General features: G+C 38.6%; 1 protein-coding gene across 1 annotated transcript in view; it reads right to left on the bottom strand.

Moving 5' to 3' along the window:
- CALCR (calcitonin receptor) overlaps positions 1 to 13557 on the bottom strand; it is a 122114-nt gene that overhangs the window by 51112 nt on the left and 57445 nt on the right. Inside the window, exons 3-4 of the mRNA XM_008921194.3 lie at positions 7212 to 7365; positions 4595 to 4705 (exon numbers count right to left, since the gene is read on the bottom strand). Coding sequence (XP_008919442.1) covers positions 4595 to 4705; positions 7212 to 7365 — 265 coding nt within the window. The remainder of the gene's footprint in view (positions 1 to 4594; positions 4706 to 7211; positions 7366 to 13557) is intronic.

Genomic DNA, 13557 nt, shown 5'->3' with positions numbered 1-13557 from the left:
AGAATCATATTGTGCACTGTGGGGATAAGAATTGATTTTTATAATACAGCTGTCAAACTTGCTAAGAAGCAGAACAGAAAGACACGGAGAAAAAAGCAGCTGGACAAAGAGTTGTTCAGATTTGTCTTACTTATCGTTATCTTACTTTTTTCTCCGTGTCTTTCTGTTCTGCTTCTTAGCAGATCTAAGTAAGATAACGATAGACAAGAAAAGACAAGAAAATATGACCAGCAGAAATCCAGAGCTGTCTATTTTAGTCAGTCATGAAATTTGCATTTTGTGGCAGCAAGAGAAGGGCTCTCCCAGTGTCAGAGCAGGAAGGCTGTACTTCCATCTTCCTCGATTGTGAGAGGTAACAACATATTAATCATCAACTGAGTAATTGCTTATGGATACATATGGGTCTGTTTCCAAACTACACTTCTAGAAACTCTGCTCCTGGAGCTTCATGAAGAGTCATGAGTAACAGTTTACAAAAGAGAACTAAAGACAGAAACCCAAATGAGTGGAGAACTGAGGGGAATTTTGCTAAATGCAGCTTCCTCTCACAAAGGCTACTGCTCTTAAGCACTGCTCTTTGCCAAAGAATAAAGGGAATGAAAATGAAACAAAAAGGTATATGTGCCACACCAAACTTGCACATTCAGCTCCATAGGTATGTGACTGCACCAAACTAATCCTAACTAAATGCACTGTATAAGGACAGAGAGGTGGGCAATATAACGCTCCCCTGCCACAAACCCAACAGCCCACATATGACACAGGGCAATGCTCAGCTCCTCCTGTTGCCCCTGGCAAACTTGTCTTGCTAGAAGGTGATTATATCCACAATATATTTTCCTTTTTTCCATCAGTAAGAATACTGGCAGCATGAATTACATACTACATTCCCATAAAACTCAACTCTTACCAATTTCAGTGTGACCTGGAACCATTTCAGAGGGATTACACCAAATATTAACCTGTGTAAAATATGAATATAAAATACAATTCAAGAGGAACTGTGCATGTTGCCTGAATAGGGGCATATGAAACATCCCTGCTCAGAGCTTCACAGTCAGGAGTGGACTAGACAATGAATTTCCTGCTGTCATTGGCATGAAAGCAGTAGGTCTTGTTATGTTTTCCAGACAAATTGATTTGTTTTCATGCATTATCACATTGTGCATGATGTTCACTGTTAGAAGGAGATTGCTTCTTTCAGAACACAGATTTCTATCCAGTAAGAACAGATCTAAATTCAGTATAATAAGTGCAGTAGCTAACTGTGAAGTTGTCAGGAAAAAAATGAAGAGACCACTGAGATTGTTCCCCTTTGTTTTGCTTCTGTGTTCTTTTCTTCAGAATATGATTTCACCTTGTTTACTTTCTAACATACTCTAGTGATTTCCTCTTGGCATCAACACTGAATATTGTTGGGGATCAAATATAGAGAGCTGGTATATGGGATGCACAGATGCAGACAGGAGGAGGATTCATTACTATGCTGCCGGTAATGTTTCACTTTTCCAATTACAAATGACATAAGTATCAAAAGAGAAAAATATATCTGAAAGACATCATTTTATTCCAGGACTCGAAGCTATACATGGTCTCTAATGAAGTGACTTAGCCATCAATATGCTAATATGCAGTGGTTCTGCAGGTCTTGGTGCTGGCCAAAGCAGCACAGTATTAAATACTTGTTTCAGAAATCCATGGAGTTACTTACATGCCTAAAATATGTGCTGAGGTGGTTGCATATCAGAACCTCAATGGGGAGGAAATCTGACAGTCACTACAGTTTTCATCGTGGGAAAATGTTATTCTTCAGGATGAATTTTCTGTCTCTCAGTGGAAAATTCAACTGTATTTTCTTTAACAGGAATAAGTTACCAAAGGAAATAATGACTTGTGACACAAAATCTGACAGACTTCTCAGGACAGCTCAGTCTGTGCTTCTGGCCACCTGTATGTGGCAGCCACTTCTATTAGCAGTTGATAGACTTGTAGACACCCCCCTGATTTCTGACTTCCCTGAGTCTCCCTCCTACTTTATCAAGTCCCCATGTGACAACTAGCCCCCTGTAAAGCAAAGGCTGACTACCCACTGGTTTGATGCCATAGCTGTAACACATGCTGGGTTACCCAATAGTTATTCTAGGAAAGCAGCTCTAGCTCAACCAGGAGATGCTGGGCTGCTGCCAAGCCAGGGAAACAGGGTTGACTGACCAGGATGCAGCCACTTGACTGACCAGGATGCAGGCACTTGACTGATCAGGATGCAGGCAAAAAGGATGACAGAGGTGCTGAAAAGGAGAAAAGAGATGTACCAGAGGAAAATACTGGGTCCAGAAGACCACAGGTAATGTTCTTTAAGAGGACAGCAGAGAGAACAGTAGGGAATTAATTACTGGAGGGGGCTTTTCCTCCTGTGGGTCTGTACAGAGTACAGGAATACTAAAAAATTCCTAAATCTCAACTTTTAAAGCATGCCAGAATGAGTAACTGCAGTACATACACACTGTGGGCCAAACTCTGTGACAGGCATCTGCACATTAAGGAGTGATTTGCAATCAGTTGTATGAGCCACAGGCCTTGGCGTTAATAAGCATTAGTAAGTGGAGCGAGATCCTTCTCCATGGATGGCTTCAAGTGTTACTTTGAAGAGTGCTGTTGTAGTGGAGCAATTAGTTCAGAACAAGTCATTGGAGACAGACAAGTGGAAAAGCTGAGAATAGGTGGCTTGGGAATGAGCAGGAGAGTGGCTCTGTAATCATCCCCGTCCATGAGGGATGAGGACCCTGAATAGCTGGGGAAATCTGTGATCACAGGGCTGCCCAACACCCATCTTTTCATGTATAAGCTGAGCATTGCATGGAGTATACCTATTGGTGACTGTTAGTGCCACATGTTTTGTTTTTTTTTTCTTCTGTAAAACCCATAGAAGCAGAGAAAGCAGAAGCCTTGTAGTAAATTTTTCTATTCATAAAAGGGGCTGTTGCCTTATGGGAGGATACCATGAATAAAATGGGGGGTGAAGCAGAAGGTAGAGACCCCATCCAAGAGGCACCTCTAACATGCATGCACGAAGAGGCTTGTGCAACCTCAGGATCCAGAGCCTCAAGCTCTCTTCTGAACATGGGTACTTCTGTCTGGGAACTGAACCAGGTTTGGTCAATTCTTTTAAAATGCTCTTTTGGAATGCTTTGAGAAAATACTGTAATGGTTGAAGCACTCGTCCACAGAGAGGGAGACCTAAGCAAAAGTCAGTTCTCCAGCTGAGGGTCTCAGTTCCTCAGTCTGTGTCCCCAAGGTGCTCCAATGATAAACCATGAGCATGACCCTCCTGCAAGACTCCTCTTTAAAAACTATGACACTGTACAGAAAAGAGGTCAAGACTTCTGTGTCAGAAAGCAAAAAAAGGGCACAAAAGAGAAGACCCTGCCACATGAGCTCACTTTCCAGGTACAGAAATCCTGAGCACACAGACTTCCTTCAATCCATCCTGTCCAAGGCCTAATTCCACTGGAAAGAGGGACATTCCTCCACCAAAGATGGAATGTAGTTTTGAATTCCCTCAGACTGGGTCTGACACTAGAAGTGTCCCACTTGCTGTGTGAATTCTCTAATCATGGACAGCTTCATTTATGAAGAACAGAAACACAGATCAATCTGGCTGGTACTGCAAATGGGCTTCAGCCAAATGCATACCGGGTTAGATCCAACATGGAAACTACTCTGTTTTCTACACAGGCAATGTGCTCGAGAAGATCAACAGTTTTTGCTAATGGTACTTGGTAATTAACTCACAGAGATGAGATGCTCTGTTTCCTTCATCTCCAGTTGGGCACATACATTTTGGCTTAAGTTTGTTGAAAATTTTTAGATTTATATGCCCTCCTTCCCAAATGTTTAATTTCATAGATTTTAACTGCATTTGGTGCACTGTGACTATGTGGAATTTAGCACACTGTGGCATCAAGCACTACCTATAAGCAACATGTCCTGAGCATGGAACACACAACTATCTTCAAACTGGAGTTAAATTTGTGTCTAATATTTCCTCATATCTATTTTGCAATATTCCTGTCCTTGATTTTCCCTTTCATTTTCCTTTTAAACTTTTTTGAATTACTTCTCTCAGTCTGACTACTACTATTCGTATGAAGAATTCAATTATTAACTGAAACTCAGAGACTGAAAGAATGTTATTCTGCTTATCTTCTATAAAATGATACTTTCCAATAAAAATTGAACAAAGAACATGCTGACACATATTTCACACAAATAATCATTTTCTCTTCATTATAAAAACTTAGAATGAGGTGCTAAGAATATTTTGATATTATAACTCAGAAGTTGACATTTTCATAAACTAGGTTTCATAAATCCATGGTTTATATTATATTTACATAAATACATATAAAATATTTTACAAATGAAAATATATAAATTAGGTAACCCAAAACCTTGATATGTTTCAATTTCAACCAAAATACCCTAAGATTTCACAGTGCTGCAAAAACCTCACTGCAAACATGCATCCCCTCAATGGCACGAATGTTTTGAAGACATCCTTCAAAAGATAAAATGATAAAAAGAAATACTGTACCGGTTGGATCAAAGTCTGGAAAATAATCCGGACAATTCTGAGCAGTGATCCTTCCAGCAGGTGTATCATCCCAGCACAACCAGCCATCCCATGTTCGGTTGCAGAACAGACCTGGACATTTAAGAGGGTTTCAGGAGTTAATTCAACACACGGTCACTCCTGAACTGTCCTTTCTAGCCTCTTGAGGAATATTGCTGCCTGCAGACAATCAGGTTTTCTTTTTGTAATAAATTCCTTTATTATTGTTACACTTAGAGCGGCATTCAGGGGCTACAAGGAACTTGTTTTTGCTGACCTGATGTTAGTTGTGTTCATTTTACTGGAAAGTTATGTTTTAAATCCTGTTGAATTGAGCTTTGAATGTAGCTTTTGATCCTAAAAATTTGTCTTCTTGATCCTCCTTCTGTCCTCAGCTGTAAGTACCTACACTAGTGGTAACCAAAGACCTATTAGGCACCCACTTTTCATTTCACCTTCTGCTGTTCAGTAGGTCTGAAAATTGGGTCTTTGAAAGGTAAAGGTAAGGAAGAGTTTGTGGGGACATCCCACTAAAAGCAACATTTGCAGAGACAGGTCCCTGTAAGGCTGTTGCCTTTTTCAGCACCAGAGATCAGTACCTACATGTCCAGTGAAGCAGATGCAAGACTGATCTGTAACAGGCAGATTCTGCCTGCTGATTTTGCCTAGGTAGGTGTGCTGTGATCCTGTCCTCATCATGCATCTTCTGGGAAGGTAGTGCAGTCGAGGCTGTGTCGCTTACAAGGGATACTTCCACCCCCACAAGCAGTGGCAAAGTGAGGGAGGCAGAACACAGCTCATTCTTGATCCCCAACAGAGATGATACCTACTGTGGTCCTCAGAAACTGTGCTGTAAGACTGCTTGCTGTAATGTGTAACGTGACTCATTGTGGACTTATAAAAGAAATGTATTAAAAAACCGCCTACACTTAGTTATTTTCAATTTAAAATCAGTTTGTGGTGTGGGAAAAGGTATTTATCATCATGACCATCAGGTTAAAGGGAAATAGAATGAGAAGGTACATCTTGGCTTTTTTGCTCTGGTCCTGAGGAAGTGTCAGAATGGCTGCTATGACCATGTAGGTTGATTTTTGAAGAATTATTTAGAAGGTACCTCTGAAAGTTAATAAAATATGGATAGCTAATTGCTTCTGGTGCTTTAGAAACTATCCATAGATAAGCTTTCTTACTAAAGCAAAAAGGCTGTAAAAAGTCATCTGAATTGTTCAAATTTGCACCAATAAATACTTATAAGTCAAAATAGCTGTGGATTAAAAATTGAAAGCATAAATAATTCTAAATTAATATTTTCCAGATTAGATGTTGTTCAGAAAAGACATTTTTATACATATTTTTACCTAATTTTCTAAGATTTTATGCACATACATGTTTCTGTTATCAAGTTAAATATGCTAATGCTATTTTTCACTTAAATAACCAATCATGATCTCAACACCTGGTTATTTTTCCTTCAGGTACTGTCATGCTTTTCTATAGCTTTGAAATGTATCTGAAAGACTTTGAGGAGTATTTTTGTAATAATGAAGAAAAGTAAGAGTAAACACTGTTTGCAACTTGAGCTTGTATTTGAAAGACAGTGTTGAAAGGGGTTGGAGGGAATTTCTATCTTTAAATCCTCTGCCTTGCCTGATAAATAAAAAAAATAGCACATGTCAATCTATACATTGTGGACTGTGTCTTTCAAGGTAACTAACAGGATATATATGTATACTTACATATATATATATATATATATGGATATATGTATATATACATATACACACACACACACATATATACACCATGTATGTGTATATATATATGCGTGTTTTTATTAGGGGGGTTTTTTTCATGTGTTTTCTCTTTAAACTATGTCCTCAATATCTCTGTTCTTTACTTGCATGAGTCTTCACAACTCCTCTGTTATTTTTTTCTCTAGCCTCCTCATATCTTCTATATCTTCTATAAGAAAAAGTGACCAGAACACTGAGTCCCAAACAGAAATCCTGCTTTATACTATGTAACTGTAGCACCACTGTTTTTTGTCATTTCTCTTTTTATCACCCTTCACATATGCCTTATATTTAGTAAAGATGAGTGCTCAGTGCCTTATAAACCTATTTTTGCTAGTGTTACTGTTGAATATGGAATGTCTGGAACTTCTGTGTTGGTACAGAGCATGACAACCAGCAGACAATACACAAATGACAAAAAATTGAAACAGAGAGTAAAGCAAACAGAACAACATTTATATTTAAGAGATTCCCCATTCACAGTCAGGTCTTTGTGTGAGCTTGTGAGAGGTTCTGGAGAATGCCATTCTCTAAGCAAGAACAAGAGACATTCAAGCAGCAAAGCACTGACCAAGAAACGTGGATAATGGAGGAAGGAAGCATTGTTCATTCCCTGGGCTCCTTCCGGGCTTTTTTATTTCTTTGCACTTAGGAGGATGTAAGTGTGACTTTGACTACTGTTTGTGGGAAGGAAAGTGCACCCTGAGGAAGAGTATGGGTTAGCATACAGAAGAAAACGTTTCTTTATAGTTCTATAACCAAGCATGGCAAAATACAGACAGATTTTTTTTTTAAATCCTTTTTACCTTTTTTCTTGTATGGAGGAGCTCTGTTCATCCTCTCATAGCATTTGAACTGTGAATCTATTATCTTCTGTCGTATGACTGAATTTTCTGTTACTACAGGCTCTAATGTAGGATCAGTATAATTTACAGTAGAAGAAAGACTTGGAACAATTCTCTGTACAGAAAGGAAAAGCTGTTAGTACAACTGAATAAAACAGGAGGATAAAATTAAAAAAAAAAAAAAAAGTGGGGACCAGAAATATATTTTGCATTCTTCAAAGGCCTTTTATTTGCACCTGTTTAGTATTATGATGGGCCTTGTACTGCTTGCAAAGTAAATGCTGAATTTTATTAGTTTACCTCATTAAAACCACAAGATTTTAACCAAGCCCTTTTTCTTGGCAAAGAGAGGACCATTAAATACTTGATAAAGTCTTCAAAATTTTTTTATTCAGTTTAGCATCTGCAAAATAATTTTGTATCTTCCAAAAATTACACCCATGTATTTCTGCTCACTTGTGCCCATTTTTTTCCTGACTGCAGACAAAATACCTCAGTGCCACAGCCTGGGAACTGATTATTTCATGTTTTATGCCACCTGCTTCGAACTTCTTCAACTGCTAAGGTCATAGAAACAATGGGCAGAGAGTTTAAACCTCAATATCTGGCCTTAGTTCCTAGTTAAGTACCTAAATTTGAGTCCCTACATTTGAGTCTGAATAACAGAGTCCTCTTCAATCTAGTGGCATCTTCTGAATTCTCCCATTCTGAACCATCTGCAGTTTAAAGGGAAGGATCATTGCCTCTGGAAGGCAAAGTCAGTCATGGTTTTTTGCCATCCATCCATCCGTCAGTTGTACAACTCAGGTCTGTGAGTGGAAATGAGAGTGTGGAGCTTTAGTTAGTTCTGTTCTGCCTCAATCCTATATCAGGAAACTTCTCTGCATGAAGGTGACAGGCAAAGTTAGTTCCTCTGCTTTCCCAAGAAAAAGAACATTGCTGTGGCACTTTCCTTGCATGACCCTCTATCTTCCCCTATACTAAACAGTACTAAAGCCATCACCAACACATACAGACTCATTTGCAGGCTTCAAAATCTAGGACTGTCGTAAATATGCAAACTTTACCATTTTAGCAGCAAATGCCAGTACACAGATCTTTAAGCAAGCACTTGTAGATGCGCAAATTGAAAACATAACAGGTTTGAAAATTCAAATATCAGCTTACTTCTTACACTTTTCCTCCCCTTTTTTAAATTGCACATCACAGGCAACTGTATTGCATAAATACATTACTTTTTTTCCCCATTTGCACACTAAAACACCTTGGTAAAATACACAGTGAAACCACAGTGTTTGACTTGGTTGGAAAAAAAAAAAGCCATTACTTTTATCCTGATACAAACCATGTCAGGATATATACTCATATATCTAATTAATTATATTTTCTTAATTTAATCTAATCTCTTTTGACACAAACATTTTCATTTTCAAATGTATACAACTGCTAGCTGGAAGACCTGGAGGCAGTTAATCTTGTTGCACTTAAACAGGTGCTTGAAATAAAATAGGAGGAATAAAAAGGAAGATATTTTCTGGCAGAAATAAATTTTATGTGTATGTTTACCCCCCAAACAAATATATACTTGGACAATGAAGCCATTTGGAACACTTCATCTGGCCATCCAAGTGAAAAATTAAGTATCTAGAAAGCCAGAACAGGAAATACAGAAGTGAAGCGAAACATCACAGATCCCTTACTTATAAAAAGATTAAAGTGAGTAGCTGGAGTTCATGAGAATCATTTTAAAAACCAGCCAAGCAATATCCTGAATCCAGCATGTAGTGTAGGAAAGTGCAGATGAGGTTCTTCGGACACTCTCATTTTTATCTTAGCCCTTCACGTCCATGTACCGTCTCAGGCTCTGCTTTCTTGAAGTGATTAATAGATACTCTATGCTAATTTTCCCCATTTTTATTTTGAATAATACCTCAGTTCCAAGCTGTTTATATTAAAGAGAGGAATATCAGTATCATCAAAGAAAGCTAGGAGAACTTCTGTGGCATTGCCTCTGTTCTTGACAATTTCTCTGTTTCTCTGTGCCAGTTTGGGAACGCAGCTATGTGTGGGGTGATAATTTTGGGGGGGGTAAGACACAATTCAGACACCAAAGACTGCCTACTCTTAAAGGTCAGTTTAAGAGACTTGTGCATAATTCCTGATGAAGTCAGCTCTTATTGGGTACAGTTTAACGCAAATATTTTGATACTTGAAGGCAAAGAGTACCTGTGGTGGTGGATAGACTAAATGTCTTGGATTGTGCACAGAATTATTAAAAAGTGCTCAACCATGTAACCAGGAGACCCATTCTACTGCCTCTGTGCAAGGCAATCATGGCCCAGGTGAAATTGCCAGCAAAATTTCTACTGCCTACATTTAGGACAGGAATTCACTCAGAAAGATTAAAAATATGGATGACGTGTCACTAAAGCTCAATGGGACTTACTTCATCAGTGGAAATCACTTAATGGCCTACAGAAAAACTGAAGCTTGGATAAAAATTTGAATAATAACATTAAATTTACAGATTTTCAAAGTTAATTGTCCAAATATCTTTCCAGGTACTTTTTATGAAATTGAATAGCTTGTGTGGGAAATCAAATTAAGGGGTCATACATAGGTATGTTACTGGTATTGTTCATCTGCAATATGCCCTTTAAATGTGCTCTTCCCATTGATTGCTACTCCTCATTTCTGTTTGCCTAGAGCTGGCCTTGGAAGCTTGAACACCATTTTTTCTACCTTAAGAACAGATTTCCATTTCAGCAGATTAATGAAATATTAATTTGGTGGTTTGCTGGAGGTTGAGAAGCCACATCCCTGTTTGAAATGCTGTTTTTTCTACCATGAGTAAGAGACACCACTCTAGGACCCAGAGCCTAAAGCCTGACCTCTTAAAGTCAGTTCAGTGGGCTGATGATCCAGCCTTATATTCCTGCAGTTAAGTCAGACAAAAATCTTGCTACAGTTTGTCATGTGAGATGCTGTTATTTGTTTTAGTCTTCCTGCACTCCTTATCATAGGGGTCAGAAAAGGGCAAATGGGTCAGAAAGACATCTCTGGGTCATTATTCTCTTATCAGAAGTAGCAGGATTTTGGGCATAATTACATGGGAGGGAAAGCTTAGTGTGTACCATGTTATTGGGAGAGGCTGGGAGTGTACCATGAATCTGTGTGTCTATGTTTGTATCTGCTCTCAGGGAATTAATGATTGGAATCACCTCTGCTACTATATTTTAATTGTTATATCTATGCATTTTAGGAATTAAGATTTAAAACGCATGTTTTCACCATAAAAAAGCCAAGAGTAAGTAATTTTGACTTGGTAACTACCTACAGCATTGAACAGATTTTGAATGTTCAGAGTCCATTACTGCATATTAAAAAGCTTTCCCATCCGTCCATCCATCCATCCATCCATCCATCCATCCATCCATCATCCGTTATTTTAGGTGGAAATATAAATGATGTTGAGATGTTGATACAGTAAAGGAATGCCTCATTCATTTATAAATATTCTTTATTAAAGAGAAACAAATAATTCACAACTTAATAATTGATGTGCTCATTGCCTGAAAATGATTGGTATCATTTCTTCAGAAGAAAATTGTTTAAGTGATGTCCCATGCAGCAGTTTAGCAGCCGTACATATGATGTCACTCCTAAAAGTCCAAGTAAATGACGTCATACATACGACCACCAAGCCACCACGTGACAAATGACTGTTATAAGAAAACAAATTATCATTACAAGGAGAAAAATAATGCTGAAGTTCACTTTATACCTAGAATTAATAAAAGAATCTAGAGAAAGCAACTTGGCTTCATTATTAAATTATACAGGAACGAACAGATAGTGTCCTTGTTTCTGTAAGACAGACAACTACTATTAACCTCTGCAACACTGTGCCCATTTCTACAAGGGAGAATCCAGATAAAGCAAGCATAAAATTCCTTCATTTTTTCCCCACAAAATATTGCATATGATGAACAAGTAACCCCAAATATTTTTCTTCTGCCATCAAGGAGCTTGCAGGACACTAACTGTAACAATACATGACATTTAGGAAAAGAAGATATTTGTAGTTTTCTTTACTTTTGCTTTTTTCCTCCTTCCACTAAATACAGTAATTTAGTAACATTTATTGTTGAGTTCAGTCAAAATATAGCTCAAATTCTGTATGCTCCAACTGTTTGATATTGATTTCAATAGCTCAAATGTACAGTTCTTTTAGAACTGCTATGTGTAGTCACCACTTTGTGGATCACTAAGCTCCTGTTCTTTACTACATCACATCTTCGAGAGAGAGCTCAGCATGATTTAGACTGGTGGCAGAGCCTCTCTCATACTTTGACAATGTTTGAACTGCTCTTCACAGCTGCTAGTGTTAGGACAGAGAAGAAAACAACTGTGATGCCTTGGGAAAGTCATTAGTGTATGGTACTCAGCAAATATAATAATTTCTATCCATCACAAATGTGCTAGGAAACAGCAGACAATTTCTTTGGGGAAATACCACAACATGACTTGCTTTACTTAACCATTGAATGTTAAAATTTTCTCGTACTCTACTATGTTGGAGCAGGATGGTAATTATCTCGGTGGCACCCTATACAACTAACACGGCGGATTTTGGCAGCTGTTTAAACAAGCACAAGATTAGCAGTCACAGTAAATGAAGATAAGGCAGTTGTAATGAAAAGCAGCTCACAAATCTTACAGTCCTTTGCCATTGCTGCAGGATTTGCTCACATGAGGAAGCTTTACTTGCAGTTTATCCCGATGCAAGCTGTGGGCTTACAGAAAGGCTGCAGAATATTTAACAGATTTTTGCTTGCAGCCCTGATTATCATCTTGCAAGAGGCCTCTTTAGGGCAATCAGCTGCATAGCAACAGCCTTATTTTTTAAATAAGCAAAGATGTAGTCAAAATTTGCTGATCACCCCTGAAACTGGGTGAATAGAGCAGAATACAGCATTCCTTTCTCAGGAAACTGAGCAGCTTGAGTCTCAAATTCTCACACTAATTCTCTTCACCTTAAAATACCAGCAGATTGCTTTCCAGAGTTTTCCTTGTGTGAGAACAGCTTCAGAACTTGCCAGTGTACTTACAGCTTGAAGCAACCCATGGTTACACAGGGAAATACTAACTCACATCAACAGCTTCCAAAGGCATGGTCTCAGGTGATAAGACCCAGAAGGATCTCATCATCCAAGGCTGGGGAAGCCCCTGGGCTCCCAGTGGTGCCAGACAGCAAGCAAGTTCTGATGAAGGAAGATGAAGGAGGCTGTGACAGATCATCATCAGCTCTTCTGGCTCACTGGAGAGTAGGACCTGCTCTGGACCAGATGCTGGAAGAGTTGCTGTCTAAGCAGGAAAAGGCTTGTTCTTACAGTACCTGCACAGAAACGGGTTTTAGAGACTGGTGGTGAGAGCTGTGGAGCTGGGCAAGTGGCAGGAGGCCAGGGAAGCACATGACCCCACCACCCCATGTGAGGATCAAACGTGTGGCAAGTGCTTCACTAATGGGTTCTGGAGATTTGAATTTGCCATGCCACAACTGTATTCCAAAAAACACCAATTTGTGCAGTTACTGAAAATTACACTTAGGTTTTCATATAATTAATTTTCAATGTTTTGTGAATGGGAATTATTGCCAAGACTTAACAGGAGTTGGGAAGAAGCACCTGACTCTGTATAGCTTTGTGACTGAGGCTTGGAAACAATTTGACAGATTCAGATCTAATGAACTTGCACAATTTGTTTTTTACTCAAAATGAATTTATTTTAAAATACAATCTTGGTCTAATTGACCTAATTGAAAATAGTGTGTCCTTCAGCTGCAGCATCCGTTTAGTCCTTACTGTGCACTTTGTGGATGGCTCCAGACACAAAAACAGAATATGTGAGAAAATTTTCTCCACCAATCCTCATTTCCAGAGTAAGAACAAACTATCATTTGTAGGCACTAAATGACAGTTCTTATTTGACAAAATAATGAAGAGAATACAAATCTCTTCCCTCAATGTCCTGCAAAATTGATTGGTCACACTGGAAAGAGACCCAAACCTACTTCGTCTTCCTCATTCTCTGCAGTTCGATGCTGCTGGGCACACTGTGCTGATGCTCCATCTTTCTTGTGAAGAAAAATGTGCATTGAGGAGATCAACTAATTGCTCCAGCACAGAGGGGCTCATGTGTTTAAGGAAATAAATCTCAGTCACATTCTGTGGCTTTCAATAATTGCCAAAAACTAGAGAGCAACAGGCATAAAGTGAACTAAGACATAATGAACAGTTAAATTTTC

Source organism: Manacus vitellinus, unplaced genomic scaffold (assembly GCF_001715985.3).
Source record: "Manacus vitellinus isolate BGI_N305 unplaced genomic scaffold, ASM171598v3 scaffold_3_pilon, whole genome shotgun sequence".
Taxonomy (NCBI): domain Eukaryota; kingdom Metazoa; phylum Chordata; class Aves; order Passeriformes; family Pipridae; genus Manacus; species Manacus vitellinus.
The sequence above is the reverse complement of the archived record's forward strand: the minus strand, read 5'-3'. Positions and strand labels throughout refer to the sequence as shown.